Source organism: Phocoena phocoena, chromosome 16, assembly GCF_963924675.1.
Source record: "Phocoena phocoena chromosome 16, mPhoPho1.1, whole genome shotgun sequence".
NCBI lineage: Eukaryota > Metazoa > Chordata > Mammalia > Artiodactyla > Phocoenidae > Phocoena > Phocoena phocoena.
The window spans coordinates 56,220,954-56,235,486 of record NC_089234.1 but is presented as its reverse complement, the minus strand read 5'-3'; the positions used below and the strand labels follow the sequence as shown (position 1 = coordinate 56,235,486).

Below are 14,533 nucleotides of genomic sequence, written 5' to 3'. Positions count from 1 at the left end.
GGCCATGGCTCACGGGCCCAGCCGCTCCGCGGCATGTGGGATCTTCCCGGACCGGGGCACGAACCCACGTCCCCTGCATCGACAGGCGGACCCTCAACCACTGTACCACCAGGGAAGCCCAAAAGATAACTTTTGATCTGAGCCCTGAAAGGTAAGGAGGAATCTCAGCATATTATAGTCATGATCGACTAGGAGCCATTCAGATGATTGAGACCCAAAAGAAAAGAGCCAAAGAAAGGCACCCCAAACCATGGTTGGAGATGTCGTATTGCCTGACCTGAGGTACAGAAGACCTGAGCTGCCCTCAGATGTGCGATGGGAGTCAAGTGGAAGAGATGGATTTGACTGATTATGACCAGTGGAGCTCAGACTAGGGATTTAGATAGAGCCAAACTCAAGTTTCCAGAAAGGAAGAACGTTATACAAATGGAAGGTATTTTAAAAATGACGTGGGTTGTTTCCCAAGGCAGTGGATTTCTCATCATTTGAGACATTCCTGAGGAGCTGTGAATATAGATCGGATTTCATTATAAATTTCATTATAAATGTTGGGTGAGCCTAGAAGACTTTTAAGCACTCTTCTCTCAATGAACGAGTGCTGACTGGAAGGATTTTGGAAATACTGAACCACTGTTGGGTATCAAAAGGCTGGAGGGCATGGAGTAAGCATAGAAAAGTTGTTTTGGGAGCAAAGACGGGAGCTAAGAAGCACTGAAGACTGATTACTAGAACTGCTTCTCATTAACTAGATTCACTAGACGTCTGGGAGGAAGCTTGGAACGTGATTGATTTCAGCAACATGAGAGTCACTAGCTACTTTGGGCCAGACAGGATACATTTCTTTGCCATGTCTGTTCCTGTAGCAACGTAAGTGCCACAGGCTGGCTTAGGCTACTTGTCTACAGGAACTTCTCCTAAATTGGACTTTGTATTAACAGGAGAAAGCCCAAGCATTTGCCATGGAGCACAACAACCAATAGTGCTTTGGTTGGGGGGCAGGGGGAAGGAGGGCCATCAGAAACCTCCCTGAACGATACTCCCAATACTAGATACTAGATATTGTCTTTCACATCTTAACTATTTTATATATTTCCTCAACTCAGAAAGTAATCCCAACTCCCCCAAAATGGACCATAATTGATTCAAGGCTCATTTGCCACTTACCACTTAGCCAACGTACAAACCTTATTTTAGGGTAAAACTATGAGGTGAAGTGTATCTGCTGTGTAGTTGTTATGGTCTGAATTGTATCCCCGCCCCCATAAAATTTGTATGTCTTAGTCCTAACTCCTAGTATCTCAGGCTGTATTTTTTTTTTTTTTTTTTTTTTTTACGGTATGTGGGCCTCTCACTGTTGTGGCCTCTCCCGTTGCCAAGCACAGGCTCCAGACGCGCAGGCTCAGCGGCCATGGCTCACGGGCCCAGCCGCTCCGCGGCATGTGGGATCTTCCCGGACCGGGGCACGAACCCGTGTCCCCTGCATCGGCAGGCGGACTCTCAACCACTGCACCACCAGGGAAGCCCTGTAACTGTATTTTGAGATATGGTCTTTAAAGAGGTAATTCAGTTAAAATGAGGTCATTAGGGTAGGCCCTAATCCAATATGACTGTCATCTTTATAAGAAGAGGAAATTTGGGCACAAACATGTACAGAGGGAGGATGATGTGAAGTCATGGGGAGAAGATGGCCATCTACCAGCCAAGGAGAGAGGCCTGAAACAGATCCTTCCTTTGAGGCCTCAGAAGGAACCAACCCTGCCAACAGCTTGATCTTGGACTTCCAACCTCCAGAACCGTGAGAAAATAAATGTCCGTTGTTTAACATGCCCAGTCTGTAGTACTTTGTTATGGCAGCCTGAGCAAATTAATACAACAGCGCACCTTAAAGAAGAACGGGCACAATGTACCAGATGTCACTCCACTGATGACCCTGGCTGTCCTGCTTGCACCTTAGGGCTCAGCTGTTCATTTAAAGGAGAAAAGCGTCCTGCCATCAGTTTAGGAATACATGGGAACATGCCAGAAAGACACAGTATCTTCCTGAAAGAGTTTGGGTCACATACGTACACAATTGGATCTGCTCTATCTGGAAGGAAACTTCTCCCCCAGTCTTTAACTTGCATTTGAGGATCAATACTTATGACAGTCCAACCAAAGAAAACAAGAAACCCGGACACTAGCCAGTTAATTTGTTCAGTGGAACCAAGAGAGTTGACCCCCCAAGGGAGTGTTTGGAAGTGGATACCACTGAGGGCAGAAAACCACCTACTTCTTTACTGATTAAGTATACTGGCTCCAGAGCCAAAATGTCTTTCATCAGGTTTTGGCTCATCTACTACTTGCTACATTGTGCCTTGCCTCCGTTTCTTTATCTGTAAAATGGGAATGTTAAACATCATCGTTAGTTAATGGATTCAATTTGAGGATTGCCTGAGTAAAGACATGGCATGCACTTAGTACAGAACTTGACACAGAGCATGCCCTCAATAAAGGTTAACTACTGTTATTATTATCATTCTTTATACTTTGCTGAGAACTCACTTACATATTTGTAGCTGTTACAATGGTGAAAGGAGACAGGAAACAGAAAGTGGTTCAATAATAAAGGCGTGGGGTTCTCCTATTACTTTGACTACTAGACTACGACTCCTCCTCTTGCTACTAAAATGACTAGCCAACATGGGTTGAGCTCTTATAAATGTTGCTGCGCTAAAACTTTTACCTACATTTTGTGATTTACTCATCACAATGATACTTACGGGTAATTTCTGTTATTATCACCCACTGGTACAGATGGGAAACAGAGTGGATAAGTAATGTAGAGAAGACAGTTAGCGGGAAGAGAACACTGCTTTGCCCAGAGAGGTCTTCTTAACTGGAAGTCAGTGCAGCGTGGCCCCCATCTCACCCCCTCCCACTTGCAGGAGGCAGCTGGATCGTGCTCATCCCCCACTGCAGCGCCCCAAGCCACACTGCCCTCTACGTTGCAAAAAAGAAAAGCAGCACGGCGGGCATTTATGAAATGCACGGCTGGTGTGAATTATCAGTAGAAAATTTCCCCATGAGCCCATGTCAGGACAATGTGCTAAGGAGAGCCTCAATAATCAACTAAGGCTGGGTGAGTTTTTGTCTTGTCCCAATATCTGAAGACTCCATTTAGGAATACCCACATTTTTATAACAACCGAGGAGCTCCAGTGAGTTAAATTTTTCATAGCTATGCTTCTTGAATCTCAGCTCAGACCTCCAAAGTCCGCAGCTAGATATTAAGCATACCTCACTTCAAGAAAAGAATAAAAGATCATTGTTTTGAGGGTCTGCAGAGCAAGGAATGCCGCTTGCCATCAATTAATCTCAGGAAATGAACTGAATGCCCAGCTACAGCAGACACACAAAAAGCTTGCCTTGAAGACAACAGCCTAAAGCAAAACCACAAATCTCTTTTCTAGCAAACCTGCTGTGAAGAAGGTGGCATTATATTTTAAAGAGCACAGTTCCTCTTGGAGGAAAATTCGAATTTTTTTGTGTGGCAGTGGGTTCGATGCTGGACTTCAGAAATTTACATTAAAGTGCAAGTACAAACCAAACCAAACCGACGAACAAAAGGGAGGAAAGTTACCAAATGGTTTTAAAATTGCATCCTTTCCCCTGCTTGATTTTCAGGACCTCGTTTCTCATCACGTGATAAGGCCCTTCCTATCATTACAAGCGTCCCATCTAGATTGAGGCCATCTCTGCAGAAGTCTCCCTGGGAAACGGGAGGCTTGATAAAATTGAGCCATTTCTCATGCCTCTGCAGGCCTTTCACCCCAGTGGCAAAGACTGATTTTACTGAGTATCTGTTATGTCAGGCACCATAGTAAGGGTACCAGAACGCTTCTGAAGCCTCCCGGTTTGCTTCAAATATTCCTCCTGTGCTGTCCTCCTCCATAACCTCAGAGACAGACGTGGCTTTCTCCTCCTGGGAGCCCTTAAGAGAAGTAAGATGCTCTTTCAGAGATAATGATTTGCACAACTGTCTTATCCATTAGCTGGTGATGTTCTTCAGGGCAGGGAACTCCTGTTTTACTCTTCCACACATTTCCGGAACCCCACAGAGGACCCAGTAAACAACCACCTACCAAGAGAAGCTGACGAATGATCTCTGGTCTCTGAACATCTCAAATCATTCAATAGAAACTCCCCCAGACCCTCTATGCAGACCAGAAAAAGTGTTCGGTGAGAGCCCCTTCGCCTTTGACATCTCGTAACCATTTGTTTGAGGAACAGTCAAGGCTCTTGCACTGTTTTTTCCACTTTACAGGGACAGTACTTGAAATTAGGGCATCGTGGTCGGAAGGAAGGGAGACTCTGTAGTATGTCTCTAACCAGTCAGGCTGCCTGGAGTGTGCCTGAAGCCAGCCGCTGTAACTGATCAGCAGACAGGACTCGTGTCTGATGTCCAATGCGGTCAACACAGCTGTTCTTAACAACTGTTTAGTGCTCCAGCGCCAGGGCGGAACATTTCTGTGAGAAGGGTCCCCGTCACGTGGAGCTCCTCCCGCTGCTCTGATTCCCGTAAGCGGCGGTTCTCGAAGCGTGACCCCACACCAGCTGCCTCAGCATCACCTGGGAGCCTGAGAGAAATACAGTTCTCCAGCCAGACCTACTGCATCAAGCTGTGTCAACAAGGTGCTCCAGATGACTCTGATGCATGCTGAAATGTGAGGACCACTGCTGTAAAGGTTTGCCCAAATGGAGAGGCTTTGTGGTTTGAGGCAATCCTACCGAAGTGAGCAACTATTCGCAACATACGGACTGGAAGGCTATGGTTCTTTTCAACGAGGCCGGGATCAGAGTGAGGCCATCGAGGGGCCTCGGTGCAAAACGGAAGGAGGCACCTCACATGCCCCATTGTAGTCCTGGCCCTGTTATTCAAATGGAGAATGCAGCTCTGGTGACAAAAGTGCACCCAGGTCACCTGCTCTGACTCTCGCTCTGTGACTCTCTGGAACTTGAGGGGTTGTGTCAACACTTGACAGAAATTTCTAACCTGGAAGCCACGCAAATGACTCTCTCTTGCTGACGTCTACCTCCAAGAGCTAATCAGCAAATAAACCAGCAGAGAAAGGCAAATGAAATATTCTTTCTTATCAAGTGCAATGATTATAATTCAGTTTTCCACCCTCCTTGCTTCCCATCGCTTCTTCCACTCCACAGAAGACAACGTCGCAGGCAGTAGCTAAGTCCTTCAGTGCAACGTTCAGGAGCCGCAGGTCACATGCATGGGTCTCTGGCTGCAGCAGCCACAGGAGACTGGAGGGGGTCTCAGGTGGTCTCCTCAAAAGGGCCCATACTTAGGTTTTCAGCACCGTAAATGGTTCTGACTCAACGGATCCGCTTCTTTCTTGGGTGCATTTTATTTCTGGGTGAATTCTCTTCCCTGATAGGTCGCAAGGATCCTGATTTCGGGATTCTGCCCTAACTCATCCTTCAAAGCTGCCTCCACTGTCCTATGTAATGCTCGTCTCTCCTGAGACACGGCTGCCCCCTACCCCCACCCCCATCTCCCCGAGGTGGCCAACCTTGGAGCCACCTAGAGAAAACCTTCAGGCCACACTGGCCAAACTTTCTGTATCTCTCTACTTGCATTTTTTTTTTTCTTCTGCCCAACAAGTAAACAATCAAGAACTGCTGCTCCCTAGTATGTCATCTCTTGCTAGACAGCCACCGTCCTCAGAGCAAGAAGGAAATTACTGCCTTTATTTATATCTGGGAGACCAGCCGGGAGAGCTGACTGTTCTTCAGCCCTGGAGGAGAGTGGACAACACGCTTCTGAAATGAGGGGACAGGATAATGACCCTCTGCTGTGTATGCAATGTGTCCACGGACCTGTGTCAAATCCACCAAGCCTTGGGATGATGAGACCCACCATTTCTTTCTTCTGCAGTCCCTTGAGGGCCTGTCATTTGCCATGTGTTTGTGCATTAAGAGGTGAATTTACTTAGCTGAGCTGTCCTGGCCTTCCTTCTTCATTCTGCCCAGCGAAAGAGACTGGGAGAGTGGCATTCTGTCCCCAACTCTGAGTGGGCTCAGGCCACTTTGCCATTTTCTATTACTACAACCTTTCAAGCTGGCAGTCCTAACAAAAAGACCCCGTGAGAGGTAGGCGTCAAAAGGGAGAGGCTGGGACTTAACAAGCAGATGAGTTTATTTCATTTAATGATCAGTTAGGGCCCAAGAGGATAATCTGTTTTACTCCAATCACATTTCCACTCTGATTCAGAAAACAAATACCTAATATTTCCTGGGTCTTAGGACATGAAGCTCCTTTCATAGCATTCAGTATCTGTTTTTAGTGCTGTCAGTTATCCTTGCTAGCCTGGCTGGGAGCTATCTCTTTGTGTAAGGCGTCCACCCAACACAGTATCTTACACCAAGTCCCCTCTAGCACCTGAGGGAAGAGGCATTACTGTCATTATGTCAGGAATGTTGTGTGTCCTTCTTGGGAAGACTGTTTAGCCCACGTCTGGTCCACTATTCTGAAGCAGACCCTGAACGGTTTGGTACCCAGAGGTACCACGGGTCTCCAGAAGGCGCTGATGGAGGGTTCTCAACCCGTCCTTATACTTTCATCAGTGATCCTCCCAAATCACAAGTTAGGGCACTGCCTCCCCAAAAACCAGCAAGGTTTTGGCCTATGACAGAAAAGGCCTTCGGTGCCAGAATATGTTCCTATTTTCAACGCCAGTTATGCAACTCCAGGGATGCCTTTCTCCAGCCACACCAAGCCACCTGCGACGGCCTGAGCACTTTCCTATTCCCCTCATCCTATTCCCCTCATTTGAACCCAAACCATCTGGGTTCACATCTTCCCAATTAGGTAAGACTGACTAGATTTACTACTCTTTACATCTCTGTGACTCAATTTCCTTATCTGTAAAATGGACGAGAGAGCAATCCTCCTCCTGGAGCTGTAGCTAGGATGCCATGGATTAACAGGCCTAACGCTCTTGGAACGATGCCTGGTACCTAGTAAACGACGGACAAGGGTGGCTAGTGCTATTAGTCGAGAATGCTCCATATCCTTCACAACCCAGGCTCAGCCTCCCAGACCAGAGGTAATGAGGGCACCCTCTGCTCCCACAGCCCATGCTGGTCGGTCTCTACTCTGTCCTTATTCCGTTTTGCTGTATATGTGTGTCTGTCTCCCGCATCACACCGTGAGCATTTTGAAGACATGTAACCCATGTAACTTGAGGAGTGTAATCCACCTTACTTTACACCCCTCAAAGACCTTCCACAACATCTTGAGTACGGTAGGCTCTCTCTGAACATTTCCCAGATACGAATTAATCTGAGAAAAGAAATAGAAGCAGGCAGCTAAAATGCATAACCTTTCGGGTTGCATTAGAGGACACAGTGTGGGAGCCTGGGCATCTCCCCCATTACCATCTACCCACTGAAGACATATTCTCGGCAGCCAAAAAGCGTCTGTGAAGGTAACTACTCGAAGGTGGTTGTGGGAAGAACCAAATGTGACAGTAACTGGGGCCGGGATTTAGGAATCCAAGGATATCCTTCAATTGGAGTCAAAATGGTGTCCAATGAACTTTCTTTTTCCTAGAGAGTGTTTCTAGACAGATTTCACTAGAGAGTCGATGGGGTCTGGGAGGCCGCCAAATTAAGAACCCTTGACTTAGCTATTCAGAGATAAAGTTCCTGCCCTCTAGAGCCTCACGACTGAAGGAAGACAGAGCTTTCCTGACAGGGCACAAACCCACTGAGCGGGGAGAACGGGGCAATAGGTACTTGGCGATTTTAGAGGAAAACTAGGAGAGGCTCCTTAAATAATTCCCTGTGACGAGACCCACAGGGAGATGAATACAGGGCCCCGGTTAACTCCTCAGCCTGCTCCTTTGTAGGATCTGAAGCCAAAGGTCTCTATCGTGACACACAGACCCCTGGCCTGGAGCACAGACGCTCACCATTTGGCTCAATCTGGCTGTGAGGGGTGTCTTCTGGGTCAGGGTAACCACAAAACATACGGCCTCAGGATCCAGACACGCAAAGCGAGGCAGTTCATCGAATGATTGCGCAGAGTCAAGCGACCCTTACAAACCAGGGTAGACCCTGCTACCAGAACAAAGGGGAGACAAAGACCATTAGTGCAGAGCCCCTGTAGCATTTCCTGCTGGCAGACGGCTTGCAAGGACCCCTCACGCAGGAGCCTGTTTTATTTGCAGAGGCCACAGTGGTAAATTAAAGCCCAGCCCAGCCCATTCTGGGCTCTCCGGTTTCTCTTGGAACTGTTCCTATCGCTGCCCGTAGGCCACTAAAACCTGCCCGCATTCGGAATGATTGATTCTGCAGCAAGCCACAAACTCAGGTCGAAACATCCACTTCAAATGAGTCATTAGTCTCCTTTATGGATGTTTCAGGCCACAGGGAATAGGACCTGGGAGTCCTATCTTTTGTAGAGTAGAAAGGGAGTGTTTGAAGATGTTGCAGGGGAGGACCTAGGGAAACCTCAAGGTGGTACAGGAACCCCTCTGTTTGCTGTCAATTAGCAAGAGGGAGCTAGAAAAGATAAGCCCCGGCAACCTCACGGCCAGGGCCAGGGATTCAAACCAAACCAAACCAAACCAAACCGCGCATGGGCTCTTTGTTCCTACCCAGGAAATGAAGGGCAACAGAGAGAGGGCTCAACACCCTGTCTTGGCTCGCACACCAGACAGAGTCTGTAGGGTACCTGGAACACAGAAAGTCAAGGTGAAGGAGGAGCGTCTGAGACTTTCTGACTTGTCATGGGACAGCCCGTTCCAGCTGAGCAGCAATCGAGGTGGTCGTGGGCTGGTGGGGTAAAGTGCCCTGGTGACAGTAGCCACGGCCACAGCAGCAGCCCAAAGGCACCAACACCAGAAACCCGAGTTCTGTAGCTTGGCAAGTTTCAGCTCACCGCCTGCCCCACGTTTAGCAATTCTGATGTACGGCGGCGGAGCAGACAGCTCCAGCCTGGGATGACTGCCTTCCTCAGCCCCTCTCCGACAGGCAATGAAAGCAAGACCCACTTTGAAAATTCTCCCCCATCATGCAAACTGACACAGGCATGCTTTTCAAAAGCCCACAGCCAATCTGTTGATCATTACTTATTTACAAAGGCCTTCGGGCACAGAGTCCTGTAAAAACCATACTTGTTACAGTACATACTAGCTTTTTCTGCTTGTGGAAAAAAAAGTCCCCCCAAGGCTACCTCAAACCATCACTTTCTATTGCACATAAAATGTAGCGTGTAACACTAAAGTATTTAATATATAGGGTATAATATATATACAGGAAAGGCATTTGTGTAGAAGTATGTTACCCTGGATTTGGTAATTTGATGTTTTGCTGAAGGCTACGACTTAAAGAAGCTTCCACCTCGTACAGAAGACCTGTCATCTTGGTACCCAAGAGCCAACAGAAGAAAGAAGTACCCTTAAGCAGCAAAACTTTGACACAGCTTTGAAGCATATGAAAACAGTATAACTCCTCAGAATTATTATTACTCAAGATCAGAGAAGTGAGCCATACTTTACATAGCAAACAGGGACAGGGAATTTGGCTCCAAAGGTTTCAGATTTTTCAGACTTCTCTTTATTTATTTATTTGCTTCTCTAAATTTAGGCAAAAGAAAGCGCCTGGGCTTTACTTTCAATGGATGAAACTATCAGCACGAGATGAGGCGATTACCTAAAGGTGAGTAAATGCAGAGCGGATGTGAACACAACTGGCATCAGAAAAGGGAGAGGCTTGGCAGTTGGCACATTTTATTCCTCCTCATAAACCGTAAACAAGCACGCAAATCAGCAACACCCAAGCGAGACTGAGTGAAGGGAAGCCAGAGAACTGTTGAGGAGACATTGAACATGAAGAGAGGATGGTGACGGAAAAGGACACGGGGCTGGGTGTGTCTTCTCCTGGGACCTGCGTCCTCAACCACATGAAGACGGACTGCCCTCTCTCCACCCTAGAAAGGTGGTCATGGGGAGCCAGGATGATGCAAATGCTTGGAGAAGGGGAGGAAGGAAGAGGAGATCGCTGTGATTTTTTTTTAAATCAATAATCAAAGGGAAGAGAGCGGCCAATGGCAATGAAAAGAAGAAATTATCGTCAAGATGGCAGGTATTTCCATGGCGGGAACCATTTAGGGGAAAACAGTGCAAATCTGAAATCACTCCTGTTTCATTGAGGTGCTGGAGAGCTAGGATGATGGGGGAAAGAAGCACTGGGATTGGCAGATGAATTGAAGACAGAAAAAGGAAGATGAAAGATGAAGAGTCCAAGGAGAGGATCCAACGGAATTCTACTGAAAATTGACTTCACTTGCAATTTCCTAGAGGAAGCTGCAGTCAAGATAGAAAGAAGAGAAGGAAGGAAGGGTGGAAGGAAGGAAGGAAGGGAGGGAGGGAGGGAGGGAGGGAGGGAGGGAAGGAGGGAGGGAGGAGAGAAAGAGAGAGAAAAAGAGTGCACACAAGCTCTATTTCATAATTAATATTGCTTTTAGCCTGAGCAGAACTGGATTACTTTTGAACTTTGCTTTGGCAAGTCCACAGATTATTAGACTTTTTTATCAGTCAAAATCAATTAACAGAAATCTGATTTCAATCGACAGGATAAAGAGAAGGTAATCTTCAGGTTCATTTTTGATTGTGATGATACATCTCACATATGGCCTTAAGTACAGAAAGCAGTCCTCGGAGGGACTCCAGCAGAAAGAGACTTGCTGGAGGCAAACTAACCACACGGGTTCCTCTGATTGGTTGCCGCTGTCATTAGTGCCACTGCTGTTTAGGAACTACACATAGACAGGACTTGGTGACAGCTCAGACTTTAAAGCCTATGTATTTTTCAAACAGCTTTTCAAACTGTTTTTCATGACAGAATTTTTTCAGCTCTATCATTAACTGCTGACAAGCTGACAGAATAAATACTTCAGCCTTTAAGAAGCCATCTAACGATCTCGTCCCCTCCTCCGCTGCGAGCCTGCCGGGGAGGGGAGCCTCTGGGCCTGGCAGGGTGAGGAGGGGGCGAGGACAGGAGAAGGAGCGAGAGGGGGACCCACCGGTGGACCCACCGCGTGGCCCGGGCCCCTATCCTTACCTCATCAGCTTGGGCGAGGAGCTGGGTGAGTTCCGCATGCCTCCGTTGCGCTGCTTTTTTTTGGGTGACAGTGTTGACGGCTGCTCATCTTCAACTGGAAATACAGGCAGCTCATGAGATTATGAACAGCTTGAGGGCAGACCGTGCAATACAGGCAAGATATCAAAGGACACACACTCACGGCTCAGTCACTCACTAGGAATTCACGGCCATCTCTTAGGACCCAACGACAAAGACCAATGCGTTAGTCAAAGAGGCCGGCTTAGAAAAGGTGAGAGCATCACCCCTTGACACTCCAGCGTTTGAACATGCAATTTAAACAGACTAAAACAGCGTGAAAACACCCTGCCATTAGAGAAAAGAAATGATAATCTCTCTGTACGCCGATACATGTCTGTGTGTGTGTGTGTGTGTGTGTGTGTGTGTGTATATATATATGTATATGTATATATATATAGGAACACTGCATCATTCTGCTTAGAATTTCTTTTTGGTTACTCTGTTTTGCTGGGTAACCAAACGGGTTTTCTTGTAACCAAAATCAGAAGCAGCAGCATAAGAGCTGCCAGCTGGTTGCTTCAGGTCCTAATTCCTACATGCCAGAGGAAAGAGCCTTGGGAAGGAGGCAGGGATCTGAGGCCTTAGCAGCCAATGTTTCAGTCCGTCAGGACTGGGAACATTGGTATGTTCTGGTTCAAGAACCCCAGCCCAACTCAGCTCTCGTCCCTCCACCTCCCAAGAGGGAGGGCCTGTGTGCATGGGATCCTTTCTTAATTCATTAAGATGGGAGGAAGGGGCTGCAAGGTTGCAGAACCAGGCCGGAGAAGAGCGCCCAAATGAAGGAGGAGGTTGCCGCTGAATGCTATCTCTGAGGAGGGGCAGGGAAGGCGGGCAGCAGAGGGGACTGGAAACCACAGGCTGTTTTCCAAATGTCTAGACCACAGAGATCACTAAGCGATCCAAAGTTCTGCTCACAAACAACACAGCACACTCTACTGCTTTCGCCCAAAGACACCCACTAATAAGCTTTGGAGACGTATTAGCCTGTATCACGTTTCTTTTTAAGAGAGCTGCTTGATAATTAGCAGATTGCGTATCCAGCCTGTCACCCAAGGGCACCGGCAGCAAAATCCTAGTGTGCCTCTCCCCACACCCCACAATACAGGCTAAAGCTGTAATGTCAAGAAGGAAAAATAGGATCCTCGGACTCTGATTGTTGACTGCAACACAGACTGAGAGGAGGCACCCCTGAAACTCGAAATAACACACAGTTACCTTAAAGCTAAGAAAAGAAATATTAGCAGCGACAACATCAAAAGAAGCTTGATATATGTTAAAGGTGTACAAGGCTTAGGTGGGGGGAGGAAATGCCATCTCAGCTACTTGATATTATCCAGGAAGACCCATATCAGAACATGCATGATATGGTACTTCCCGGAAAACCCTAAATAACATTTAGTGTGTTATGATACATGGTCCCAAAGAGATAATAATAATCCAACTACCCTCCAAACCTGTTTCAAGGTATCACTCTTGGTACACTCCTTTATTCTACTGTCAGTCTGGGGTTGTCTAACTTCTGGCTGACACAGGGAAAGGAAACAAGAATGTGGCTGGAGATGAGAGCATGACCAGAAGAAATGAAGGCAAAAGGCCACCTGCAAATGCCCACAGCCCTTACTCGCTACCATCTGCTCCCCGCTCCCCCCGCCCCCGGTCCTGCCCCCCAGAGGGCCAGGCTCAGGCTGCAACCATATCTGTCACTTAGGGCTCCAGGCAGGAACTATGTGGCCGGGAGGATATCACATCTTATCAGAAACGAGTATCCACAGCAAATCACATAGAGACTAAATAGCACTTAAAAGATTAAAGGAAATAAATACAAGCCACATAAATGGTATTGAAAAAAATCACTTAGAGGTGATATGCATCTCTCAGCAAGCAAACAGGCACTCTGAGCTTGACCTGCATTCATCTTCCTTTCATAGGATAGGGGGCCAGGCATCCCAGGCAATAATGGGGTAGAAAGGCAGTGAGATTGAGAGAGAGAGAGAGAGAGAGAGAGAGAGAGAGGGAGAGAGAGAGTGTGTAAGTGTACTTTTGCACCGTCCCCACCTTAGGATGGGGTAGAAGTCTTGCACTGACTACCCCCATAATACAAGGTCATCTTTTAATATGGACCACTTGCAATGGTTGCACTGTGTTCAGGATGACCTAGATTCGTTGACTAGCATGATGTACTAAATAACACGTGTGCACGTGAATTGATCTAGTAGGAGGAGGAAATTCTTTTCTTCTCTATCACACAAGCCTTCTTGTGTGATATCCAAAAAGGTCTTTTAGCTAACCTAGTCTATGTGGCTAGCTTTACTCAAGGCCACCAGACGTTGCCGCGGTTTTGTCTAATTATACAATGAGTCTACAGTCATTAAGAAGTCGCACTCACTAGCATTTCTGCTAGATTCTTTTTCTTACCTTTTATTTTCCCATTTGCACTGGGCCAACAATATATAACCCTCTCTGGTTAAGTGCCCATTAACCTTGCACCTTGTTACTGTCTGTTTACTTGCAGTGATCTTCAGATGGAAGACTTGCAAGTTAATACCTGTTCACCAGCTCCAGGGAAACACCTTGTTCTGGTGCTTAAAGTCAGGTCTCCTTCTACGCAAGGAAACGATTTATTTTCATCGCAACTCAGAAAGATCATCCATCATAATCATACTGCATTTAAACTGGGATTTGTTCTCTTAAATGAAACGCATGTTCAAAGGTTTCCTCCTGCACTCATGGCCTGGAAATGCAGATCTTCTCCCTGAAGAGATGGGGGGAAATGTCTCCAGCTTAAATATATGAACGTTGTGTAATGGAGACCATTACATACGGCTTAGATCCCACAAGAGGAGCAGTGATAACTTCTGTCTCCTGAGTGGGATATAAACCATATTTAATTATTATCCTTTTATATGGATTCTATCAATTTCTGCATATTTAAAGAAAGCAGATTGAGGAAAACTTTTAGTTAAGCTATAAAATATAATTTTCATTTCATGGCTTCTGTGACTACATGAGAGGAACAAAAATGGAATTAAAAGGGACACTTAAATTTACTTTCATGAAAGATAAGTACTGAAGGAATGGGCCGCTACCTCATGCCAATGCACGTTTCCAGGTTCATAGTTAGCCTGGTTTCTGGCTAATTACACTACACCCCTGTCTCCAGCGTGTCCACTAGAGTCGTCCTGCTGTGGTAGCCGTAGGAAGATTAGATCTTTTAAAGGAACCTGACTCACCAGCTTCTTTAAAACACAAACAAGTTCAGGAATCCAATGTGGAATTTTTATAGGAGCTGAACTCCATCCAATCTCAGAATACTAATAAAATTCAAGGGCTTGTTTTTGCACATCCCTAAGTAT

General features: G+C 46.6%; 1 protein-coding gene across 25 annotated transcripts in view; it reads right to left on the bottom strand.

Moving 5' to 3' along the window:
* The window catches only part of KCNMA1 (potassium calcium-activated channel subfamily M alpha 1), a 752,929-nt gene that overhangs the window by 84,415 nt on the left and 653,981 nt on the right, over positions 1–14,533 (bottom strand). For all 25 annotated transcript variants that reach the window (XM_065894779.1, XM_065894755.1, XM_065894756.1 and 22 more), the window contains one exon: positions 11,121–11,214. In XM_065894779.1, the coding sequence (XP_065750851.1) occupies positions 11,121–11,214 (94 nt within the window). The remainder of the gene's footprint in view (positions 1–11,120; positions 11,215–14,533) is intronic.